This window comes from Tamandua tetradactyla, chromosome 7 (genome assembly GCF_023851605.1).
Source record: "Tamandua tetradactyla isolate mTamTet1 chromosome 7, mTamTet1.pri, whole genome shotgun sequence".
In the NCBI taxonomy this organism is placed as follows: Eukaryota; Metazoa; Chordata; class Mammalia; order Pilosa; family Myrmecophagidae; genus Tamandua; species Tamandua tetradactyla.
This window is the reverse complement of record NC_135333.1, coordinates 66,812,050-66,824,086: the sequence shown is the minus strand read 5'-3', so window position 1 is coordinate 66,824,086 and position 12,037 is coordinate 66,812,050. Positions and strand designations below refer to the sequence as shown.

At 35.9% G+C, this 12,037-nt stretch overlaps 1 protein-coding gene across 2 annotated transcripts in view; it reads right to left on the bottom strand.

The window, feature by feature from the left end:
* Positions 1-518: 518 nt before the first annotated feature.
* Positions 519-12,037, bottom strand: part of RAD51AP1 (RAD51 associated protein 1) — a 39,476-nt gene continuing 27,957 nt past the window's right edge. For both annotated transcript variants that reach the window (XM_077169763.1, XM_077169762.1), the window contains 3 exons: positions 11,381-11,542; positions 7,236-7,385; positions 519-1,626 (listed from right to left, as the gene is read on the bottom strand). In XM_077169763.1, coding sequence (XP_077025878.1) covers positions 1,490-1,626; positions 7,236-7,385; positions 11,381-11,542 — 449 coding nt within the window. In that variant the 3' untranslated portion in view covers positions 519-1,489. The remainder of the gene's footprint in view (positions 1,627-7,235; positions 7,386-11,380; positions 11,543-12,037) is intronic.

Here is a 12,037-nt window from a genome sequence, read left to right as displayed (position 1 = left end):
ATGTGGAGGGAGAGCAGGGAAAAATCACTCAGGTTATTTTTATTCACATAGACCAATGAAATGTTAGGGCTATCAATTAATTTGTGGCTTAAGTTTTGTTTTTGTTTTTTTTTCCCTGAGTGTGTCCAAGTCCAAGAGTGGGCAAAAATAGTTTTCTACTTCGACCCAATCTATAAAGGTTTTTGAGAGACTATATTACTAACTTGTTGAATTCATGATATCCTCCTGCCTTGTGGCGCCAATTGTAAACCTTTGTTTTTCTAAAATAAATTGAAAATGTGTAAAAAAAAGTGGATGTGGTAGGTGAGGTAGAGTATGACAGCATAAAAATATACATTAGATAAGAAAAAATGTACAATAAGAATAAAGCAAATACTCACTTTAATCATAGTTCTACATTAGTTATTTTCACATGAACACAGATGTTTCCATACACTAGGAAGAACTGAGCTAAGTATTACACAGTTTTTAATGTGTAATAAATTTGAAAAAAATTTATTTTTTAATGTGTAATAAATTTGAAAAAAATTTATTAAAGTGACCAGGAGCTAGTTGAAATTCTCACCTTGAAGATAAAATATGCATTACACTTCCTATTCACCAGGAATTCAGATCTCAGCTTCCTGGAAAGCTCTGTTACCGAATACCTAATAGGGATGACTAAATACCTAAGTGCCACTCTCTAAAGCACAGGCTGAACATTGAGTGATTAAGGAACAGCTGCCCCCCCTTCACATTTACCACAAAAAGGCTAAAATTCCTTGCAAAGCTCTCACTTTATCATGAAATTTAGCCAATCAGGGACAGAGAGATGCAATGGTATCAAGGAAAAGAGGATCTTGAAACGTTTTCACTTTTATTAAAGGTTTTGACAATGAAATCTGCATAACATGTAAAATCTATTTGCTATACAATAAGCAGCTAATTCTGAGCAGGAGACATGTCATATTACGGCAACCACTTTAATATGTAAAATAATCCTGAATTCTTATATAAAAATATTTGGCTAACTATGGAACATCTTTGCTGTAAAACTGACAATGTAGTTTATGAAATTTATAAGAGTGCAGAAATGTCTCCTGAGGGAAATGGGGAATATTTCTCTTGCCAGATAAACACTGAACAATTAAACAACCACAAATAAGACAAAGTTAGATAGGAACATCACATTACTAGAAAAGAACAGTATGTGATGTGAACTTCCTCTATGTCAAAATGACAACCATGACAATGACTTATTATACATAAGAAAATATAGAGTATGCTCCTCAGGAGATGACACTAAAAGATAATTTTTATAAACATCTTGTAGTACTGAATAGCTTGCTTTTCAGAGAACATAATCACAAAATGGCTACAGATCACTTCTATAAATGTTAAAGGATTCCTTTATATTACAATATCCTCCTCAAACCATAAGCACAACTTATATATAAGCTCATGTGTAAAACTATGATTCTCTTAATTAAAGATTTCTTTGCTACCACACTCAGCTACTAGTGGCATTTGGATGCAAAGGTTTAACTCGTGCTAATCTTGACAAGCCAAGGCGGAGACTCTGACTTGGAGACTTAATGGATGCTCCTGCCAGGGGGCTGCAGCTGTTGCGGCTACTTCCAGAAACGGCTGAAAAAAAAACACATGACAGGATGCTGATGAAGTTAGAAATCTCTTAACAAAGACTCATTTATAAAACTGAAGAAGCAAAGGAAATAACTAAGTATTATTTATTTATATTTATACAAGTCTTGCAAGACATAAACTAGATCAAAAGAATGCAAAGTACTAAAGAGCAGAAAGAACACAGAATTGCCTATTTTCAAACATGCCCAGAAGCATTGACATCAAAAGTTCAATGGTAAAAACTGATATAGGAAGGTTGGGAGCAAATAATTGGGTGTGAAGGCATAAAGCTGTATGCAATTACCAGCCATACTTAGGATATATTGCAGGTTTGATTCCAGACCACCACAATAAAGTGAATATTGCAATAAAGTGAGTCACAGGAATTTTTGGCTTCCTAATGCATTTATGTTTATACTATACTGTAGTCTATTAAGTGTGCAATAGTATTATGTCTAAAAAAGCAATTTACATACCTTCTTTTAAAGATACTTTATTGCTAAAACATGCTAACTGTTATCTGAGCCTTCACTGAATTGTAAAGTTTCTGCTGGTGGAGGGTCTTGCCTTGATGTTGATGGCTGCTGACTGATCAGGGTGATGATTGCCAAAGGCTGGAGTGGCTGTGGCAATTCTTTAAAATAAGATAATAGTGAAGTTGGCTGCATCGATTGACTCTTCCTTTCATGAAAGATTTCTCTGTAGCATGCAATGCTGTTTGATAGTAGAACTTCTTTCAAAATTGTAGCCCATCTTTTCAAGCCCTGCCATAGTTTCATCAACTAAATTTAAATAACATTGTAAATCCTTTGTTGTTTCAACAATGTGCACTGCATCTTCACCAGGAGTAGATTTCATCAAAAGAAACAATTTTCTTTGCTCATGCAAAAGAATCAACACCTCATCTGTTTAAATTTTCTCATGATTCAGTCCTATCTTTAGGCTTCACTTGCAGCTTTCTTGCTATTTACACCACATCTGTAGTTACTTCCTCCATTAAAGTTTTGAACCCTCAACCCCTCCTCATAAAAGTCATCCAGGAGGGTTGGAATCAACTTCTTTCAAATTCCTGTTAATGCTGATATTTTGACCTCCTCTCAAGAATCATGAATGTTCTTAATGGAATACAGAATGGTGAATCCTTTTCAGGTTTTCAATTAACTTTGCCCAGATCCATGATAGGAATCACTATCTATGGCAGCTATAGCCTTGCAAAATACATTACTTAAATAATAAGACTTCAACATGGAAATGGCTCCTTGATCCACAGGCTGCAGAATGGACGTTGTTAGCAGGCATGAAATCTCATTGTACATCTCCATCAGAGTTCTTTGGTGAGCAGTAATATTTTGAAAGGAATCATTTTTTCCTTTTGTCAATCATTTCTTCATTTTGTCAATGAGCAGTAATATTTTGAAAGGAATATATATTTTTTTCTGAGCAATAGGCCTCCACAGTCAGTGAACCATATTGTAAACAGACGTGCTGTCATCCAGGCTTTGTTGTTCCATTGATAAAGCACAGGTAGAGTTGATTTAGTATAATTCTTAAGGACTGTAGAATTTTCAGAATAGAAGTAAGCAGTGGCTCAACTTAGAGTCACCAGCTGCATTAGCCCCTAACAAGGTAGACAGCCTGTCCTTTGAAGCTTTGAAGTCAGGCATTGACTTCTCTCTAACTATTAAAGCCCTAGATGGCCTTTTCTTCTAATATAAAGCTGTTTTGTCAATACTGAAAATTTGTTGTTTAGGATAGCCACCTTCATCAAGATCTTAGCAAGATCTTAAATTTAAAAGATCTTACATCAGCACTTGCTGCTTCACCTTGCATTTTACGTTTTGGAGTAACTTCTTTCCTTAAAAATCAAGAACCAACTTCCGCTAGCTTCAAACTTATTTTCTGCAGCTTCCTCACCTTTCTCAGCCTTCACAGAATCAAAGACAGTTAGGGTGTTGCTCTGGATTAGGCTGTGGCTTAAAGAAATGTTGTAGCTGTTGATCTATTGAGAACACTAAAACTTTCTTCCTATCAGCAATAAGGCTATTTTTCTTTCTTATCATTCATGTATTCATTGGAGTAGCACTTATAATTACCTTCAAGAATTTATCCTTTGCATCCACAACTTGGTTAACTGTTTGGTGTAAGAGACCTAACTTTTAGCCTGTGTCAGCTTTTGACATGCCTTCATCATTAAGGCTTAATCACCTACCTTGAGACTCTTCCTTTCACTTGAACACTTAATGGTCATTGTAGGTTATTAACTGGCCTAATTTCAATACTGTCATATCTCAGAGAATAGGGAGGCCCAAGGAAAGAGAGAGACAGAGGGAACTGAACAAAGACAACATATATCCATTAAGTTTGCTGACTTGTATAGGCATGGTTCATGACAGCCCAAGACAATTATATAGTAAGATCAAAGATCACTGATCACAGATCACCATAACAGATATAATAATAATGAAAACATCTGAAATATTGTGAGAATTACCAAAATGTGACACAAAGCCATGCTATTAGAAAAATGGCACTGATAGACTCCCTTGATGCAGGGTTGCCATAGTCTTCAATTTCTAAAAAAATGTAGTAACTGCAAGTGCAGTAAGGCAAAGAGCAATAAAACAAGGTACGCCTATATAATTTCCAAGGTAACAGATAAATCTAATACATTTTTAAAAATCCTAGAATCTATGAGTACTCCTTGAAAGAGTCTATTTTTTTCCAATTATGAAATAACTTTAAACATTGCAAATACTTGTTTTTATTTATTTTAGTTTCATTATTCTACCACCCTAACATAGCAATTATTTCCATCTAGTTTTAAATTTCAACATTTATCCACATAAATGTTCATGTTGATTATGATTGTAGTCATAAGTACAATTCTTTCTTCATGTAAATATTTATAAAATTCTCATGTTTCTAGTCACCTGGTTTATTATTCTTTTTTTTTTTTTTTTTTTTTTTTTTACATGGGCAGGCACCGGGAATCAAACCCGGGTCCTCAGGCTTGGCAGGCAAGCATTCTTACCTGCTGAGCCACCGTGGCCTGCCCAACCTGGTTTATTATTCTTAATTGAAGATTTTGATCAAATTCCTACAACAAGCTTTTTACCATTTAAAATAACACGGCTAGATGGGCCACGGTGGCTCAGCAGGCAGAGTTCTTGCCTGCAGACCTGGGTTCGATTCCCGGTGCCTGCCCATGCAAAAAAATAAAAAATTAAAAAATAACATGGCTATAAAAATTTGAGCCCTTACTATTTTTTCTTCTTTTGAATTCTTTTTTGAGAATAAATTACCAAGAGTATTTTCTAGGTAAAAGTTCTGGCTTATTTTTATAGCTCCTGTAAAACTGTGCTCTAAAGGGATCATAAATTTATGGTAAGTAATTTTACCTGTTACGTCACAACCCAGAGAGTAGATTTTATTTCTTTATTATTTTCTAGTTTCAGAGATATTAAATAGTATTTTATTATTTTAATTTACAATTCTTTAGTTACCAGTGAGTCTGAAATTATTTTCATGTTCATTTCTAATTGCATTTCTTGGGGGAATTAGTATATTTATACCCCAATTCATTTTCTCTTTGGGGTCTTGGTGATTTTGCCATGTTTGTATAAAATAGGTAACAAACTGGCAACCCAAGAGCCCAATACCACTCTCAGATACATTATTGGGTCCACACGATGTTTTTAAAAAGCCAACTTTTTAAAATTAGGAGATTTCACATTAAAAGCTGGATTTCTGGTTTCTCTTAATGGGATGAGGGTGGGGGGCAGATCTGGAAAACCAGGCCCATATTCTTATACAGAAACAGTAAGATGGAACTGCGCCGCAGCTGTTTGCTTCAATGGAGCATATGCTCTCAAAAGTCCAACATAATCCCCAACACTCAAACCTCTTACAAGGCCCAGTTAACTCATGTACATGCCTGACACCTTCACACGTTGAGTCTCAAAACCTTGCTCTGGGTACTTTGTGTTTCGTATGAACTCAATCCATCATTCTATTCTTTTCCTTTTATCTTTTTTATTATGCTACTTTTTTTTATTTCTGTAGTCCTTTCCTATAAATTTCTTTAGCTAGGAATCACAAATTATCCTTAGAAGACACTAAGGATTTACTCTTTGAATGGTATGGCACCTTTACCTCAGTAACTAACTGAACCTCCTTTCCTTTTCTCCAAAACTTTTATATCCTCATTAAAAATCTTGGAATTTTTAAACCAGAAGGGACTTTAGAGATTATATTAGCTCCTGATGTTTCTGATGATGAAACGAAGACTCAGGGAAATTAAGCAATCATGTTGTGTCACACTCAGACCTAAAAATGTCTTCCGATACCTCACTATCATTAGGGAGTGACCACTGTGGATCAATACAAAAAGGTAGATAGATTTGGAAAGGCTTAGAAAAGGAGAGGGGACAAATGAAAAAAGACATATCAAGCAGAGGAAGCTGAATAAAGAGAGTCACTGACAGAAAATAATACCATGTGTGTAGGGGTATGGTGGCTTGGAGTTGTATGTACCCCAGAAAAACATGGTTTTAAACTACATTCATTCTTGTGAGTGTGAATCCATTGTAAGTAGGACCTATTGACAAAGTTATTTCAGTTAAGGTGTGGCCCACCTCAATCAACATGGGTCTTAATCCTATTACTGGAATCCTATATAAGCAGAATGAAATTCAGAAAAAGAGAAAGAAAGTCACAGGAAGCAAGAAGCTGAAGGTCAACTAAGAAGGGTTCTCTTCCACGTGTACTGTCATGTGACAGAAGAGCCAAGAACAAGGATCTCAGGCAGCCAGCCCCAGAATGTCCCAGTCTTTGGGAAGAAAACATTGCCTTGATCCGGACTTTTTCCTGGCCTCAAAACCATGAGCCATTAAATTCCCAGTTTAAGCCATCCTTTTCCATGGTATTTGCCGGAGCAGCCCAGGAAACTAAACCAAGGAGACCAGCACAAAAAAAAATGTATCAATTTCACTTTAGCAGGAGGCTCATATGGGTGAATGAGGGAAAGTGAAACAAGAAGACTGGTTGGGAAGGCAGCAGTAGTTAGATGAAAAGTCCCTGGATTAGAGTTTCGGTAACGCCAAGAAGGGTGAATTCAAGATTTCTTGAAGGATCAGTGAGACTTGGCACTGAAGTGAAAGAAAACAAAGAGAAGTCCAGATTGTAAGAGTGTGAGGTTGAATTTGCTAGGGCTCTGGCTGAATGTTGGAATTCCCAGATACAAGTTCTGAGGCTTCAGACTGTGGAAGTTAACAGACCTGACCAAACAGATTTGCGGCCAGAAATATATATCAGGAATCTTAAACGTTTACACCCTTTGACACAGTAATTCTACTAGGAGGAATTTATCCTAAAGAAATAATGAGTTGTGTTCACAGATTTCTAAAATAAGGATGCTTGTGTTTATTACAACCATATTTAGAATATTGAAAAACTCTTGAACAATCTGTATGTCCAACAGAAGGAAATGGTTAAGAAAAAAAAAACATGAATAAGCATAGCAACTAACATATATAACATTAATAAGTAGGAAAAAATTTTCTCCAAATAGTAATTTTCCAAACCCCTGCCCTTGATCAATAAATATGCCATACCTGGTGGAACCCACTTAGGTCTCTTGTTTTCAGCTGAAGGACTGCATATTTGTAATGGTTTCCTAATGGCCACTGAAGAAAGAGAAGCCTTTTCTGGTGAATGCTGAGATTTTGATTTGATGGCAGCTGGCAAAGAGTCTTCTGAAGTCACTTATTTGAAAAATATACATTAAAAAGTTTGTCATATAGGAAGATAAAAGTTTAAGTCTAGTATGCATGTACAAAAATTATAAAATTAGGTAACTTAAAAAAATTAAAAAGACACTACCACAGACTTGAAAAACTTATTATTCAACAAACATTTATGGATAGGCTAACAGCTGCCAACTTTTTTGAACAGTTTTATGGCAGGCAGTGTGGTAAGTATATCATATCCATTACCCTGAACCCTTACAACAGCTCAGCTGACAGGCATTACTATTCCCATTGTCAGATGAAAAAAGATGGAGGTTAACTAATCTGCCTGTAGTTTGATAGCTAGTAGGTGTTTGAGCCAGGATTAGAAACTAGGTCTCATTACAGAGACCATATTCATAATCACTACAAAAAAACACATCACTGGTATGGGCTTAGTGAGCCAGTATGTTAAGCTCTAGACTTACAGAGCATAATGCATGGATCCTGCTCCCAAGGCATTTAGGATCCAGTTATTAAACTAGTGGGAAGGGCACAGAAGGGTATATATCTGTTTGTGTTTACAGTTAGTGAGGCAGGGGTGGGAGGGGGGAGGAAATGGTCTGAGCTGAATCAAGGCTGAAGAGTAAAGATGAGTCAGAGAGAAGTTTTCCAGGCAGAGGAATAGAGTACAAAACCAGTGAAGGTAAGAAGTTCCAGGACCAGCTACTAGTTCAGCTGGCTAGAGCAGAAATATCAGAGAAGGAAAGGTGAAGGGCTCTGCATACCATTATCAAGGAGTCTAGCTAGCGACAATCATGTATTAATTTTACTCAGGAGTAACATGAACTTTAGAAACATCTTTCTGATGGTCATGTACAGAAAGTAGTCCACTTAGAGGGCTATTATGGAAACCCAGGGGAGAAGTGATGAAGGCCTGAACTAAGGAGGAGAATGGAGGAAAAAGCAACAGACTGGATATGATTCATTAATTAGATGGGGGTTTGGGTTGCGTGATGAGATAAAGAAATAATCCATGACTTGCAAGGTCCTGTGCTGGGCACACTGCTTGATCGTGCCATTTACCCAGAGAATAAGTACAAAAGTGGGAATAGGTTTTGGTTCTTTTGGGGTGGGGGAAAGGAAGGAGGGAAGAGCAGGAGAGATGATATAGGGGAATTGGAATATCATTTCCTTCCAGATACTTTCAGATAAAGCTTGCTTTAAAATACCTAAGGGGTATCCAAATGCAGATGAATATGAGCATTTCCAATATGTACTTTTCTTATATTAACATAGATCACATCGTCCATAGAACTTTCTGTAATGATGGAAATGTTCTACATTTTCTTCTGTCCAATATGGTAGCCACTAGCCACATATAGCTATTGAGCACTTGAAATGTGGCTAGTGTGACAGAAGGACTGAATTAATTTAAACATAATTAATTTAATTTAATTTTAATTAACTTAAACATGATTTAGCCCCATGTCACTGGTGGCTACCATACTGGATAGTACAGCTCTTGATATTTTTCTTGTTAAGGGAAAAATTATGTGAACCAGATGACTCTCAAGGTTACCCAAAGAGTTATTATTGAGACTAGAAATACAATCCATCTTTCCCAATTCCTAATCTTATTATTTAACAGTTAAATTTTATTTATAATATTATATATTAATCTCCTTTGTGAAGCAAGTTGCTCTGAGGTATATAGAAAGAGTTTAACTGGTAAATTCCATATTGGAAACAAATTTATTTTTATTTCCTAGTGTCTTTAGAGAGGAAGCATAAACAAACATCTTAAGAAAATATAAAATGCATTCATATTGTTGACGATTTTTTATATCAAGCTTGTGGCAGGCAGAATAATGGCCCCCAAGATGTCCAACTCCTATTCTCTGGAACCTGTGAATATGTTACCTTTCATGGCAAACTGACTTTGCAATTAAAGATCTTGAAAGAGAGAGATTATCCTGGATTTTCGGGATAAGCCTTAAATATAATCACAAAGCTCCTTTTGAATCAAAGAGAGAGTTAGTCAGAATGATACCATGTGAGAAAGATCCCACCATTGATGACACTGAAGACAAAAGGGGGCTATGAGTTTCTACCGTACTTAGACTTTTATCAGCTTTTGATCTCTAGAACTGCAAAATAACAAATCTGCGCTGTTTAAAGTCACTAAGCTTGTGGTAATTTGTTACAGCAGCAATAGGAATAGAAGCTTTATCTCTAAAGCCTCTCATTTAAAAATCTAATTTCTGATTAGATTTAATATAAATTTATCAATTAAAAATATAAATTTAATATATAATATTTAGATAAATATAAATTTTTCAATTAAAAAAAGTCCTAATTAAAACCTCATGCGGGCATGATTTCTAAATGTTGTGTCAGTTAATTTTTTTTAATTAATAAAAAAATGCCCTCCAAAAATAAAAAAATAAAATAAAATAAAAAACCTCATTAATTATTTGGTTGTTCCAGTGTGAAAATATTATGTACCCCAGAAAAGCCATGGTTTAATACTGATCCAATCTTGTGAGAACAGCCATTTCTTTAAATCCTGATTCAATACTGTGGTACAGAAACTTTTGATTAGATGATCTCCATGAGAGGTGACATGCACAATTATGGGTGTGAACTTTTGAGTAGATGGAGATGTGAGTGTACCCATTTAAGGTGGGTCTTGATTACTTTACTGGAGTTCTTTAAAAGGGGAAACAGTTTGAAGAAACCCCAGATACTCGATGCTGACAGAGAGAGCTGATGTAGATGTTTGGAGATCAAGACAGAAATAGCCCAGGTTCTAAGCAAGAACTCAGAGAAATAGCCGGAACCAGAAGAGAAGAAATCTCTGGCCTCAGCAGCTGCTAAGAGATGAAACCCAGAGCTTTGTCCTAGAGTAGCTAAGTGATGGCCCACAGATGCCAAGTGAAGAACTCTCACAGGGAACAGAGGCTGCAAGCAAAGGAGCCCAGGAGCAAGGAACCAGCAGATGCCAGCCACAGTGACTTCTCAGCTGACAGAAGTGTTCTGGACAGCGTTAGCCTTTCTTGAGTGAAGGTAACTCTTGTTGGTGCCTTAATTTGGACACTTTCACGGCATTAGAGCCGTAAACTTGTAACTTATTAAATTCCCTTTTTAAAAACCATTCCATTTCTGGTATACTGCATTCCGGCAGCTTAACAAACTAATACATCAATAAAGGGAGGAATATGATCCAATCAGCATTTAATTCTAATTTAATTTTTAATTACTACCTAGTAGCATGTTACCTTAGGTGAAAGTAACATCTACCATAAATAAATGCAAAGTCTGAATAACAGAATTTTAGTTTCAAATAGCATATATACATGTTTAAAATTAAGACATAAAAATGGTTATCAATAAATAAAACAAATCCAGTTAACAGGATTTATATCTTATGATAATGTATTAATATAGGATGAACTCAAAACAATCTTCTCTAACTTTATTATAAGTAACAGGTAATCCATGTACAAGTTATCACAAATTCTAGAAGTTTTATTTTAAAAATGGTTTGTAACTAAATTTAATTTGGGAAAAAAGGACCCGGACCATGTGGCAAAAGAGCTCTAAGAGACTAAGTCAAGCATGAAAGCAAGTCCTCCTGTATAAATTGCTTGGAAAGAATGTGGTCTAGTGGACAGAACTTAGGATTTGAATGGAAACCTGTGTTCAAATTCTAGGCCCCCCCCCCCCCTTATTAACTGTAACAATTCCAATAAATTACTTAACCTTTCTGAGCTCATTAGTAAAACACGGGTGATAATAGCTACCTCAGGGGGGGGCTGTGGACACTCAAAAGAGGTAATAGGTAGTGGGACTCAGTACTCTCGTTGCTTTTGCTCCTTCCTACCCACCCTGCTTTCTTCTGTGCATCTTAAACAGAAATGAACATTGGCAAAATGTTAAGGAGAGCAAAGGCAAAGATAAGAAAAACACAGCAAACCAGCCAAATACATTTCCTCAATAAAATTATAAGTATTTTGTACCAAGCTTACCCAAAGCATTACATTTGGATTTAGGTTTCTTCTCTTTCTTTTCTACTGGGGATTTTACCTTCACTTCTTTCTTTTTAATTTCTTTGGCTTTACTTTTTCTCATAGTGAACTTTTCATCATCTTCACTCTCACCAAAATCAGAATCACCCCCAGAATCTTCACCTAAAACAGAAGATTGCAAACTTCACCTATGTTCTCAAAAATGAAGCTTCTGCTGTCTCCACTTTATCTACAGCTTTTACAGCAGATTCTTGTGCACCCTTGGGCTATTCTGTTTCAGTGGCAGATGACTGCAGCAGCTGAGAGCAAGGATGCATGGGTTTGAATCCTGGCCCTCCATTTACATGTTGCATGACCTTGGGACAACAGTCTCCTCATCTACAAAATGGGGGTAACCTTAATACTTACACCACAGGGTTGTTATGCAGATTAAATAAGTTAATATTTATAAAGCACTTAGAATAACGTATAGTACATAGCAAGCAAAATATAATTGTTTGCTTAGCTATTACCATTCTTATCATTTCCTATCAGTAATCTTTACTTCAGATTTTGCCAGTTTAACTCAGTAACTTTTCAAAAGAATGGTGGAGTTATGGTGATAGCTAGTCTTTCAAAATGATGACTTAAATGGTAATAACAGTATAGCTTCCCTGA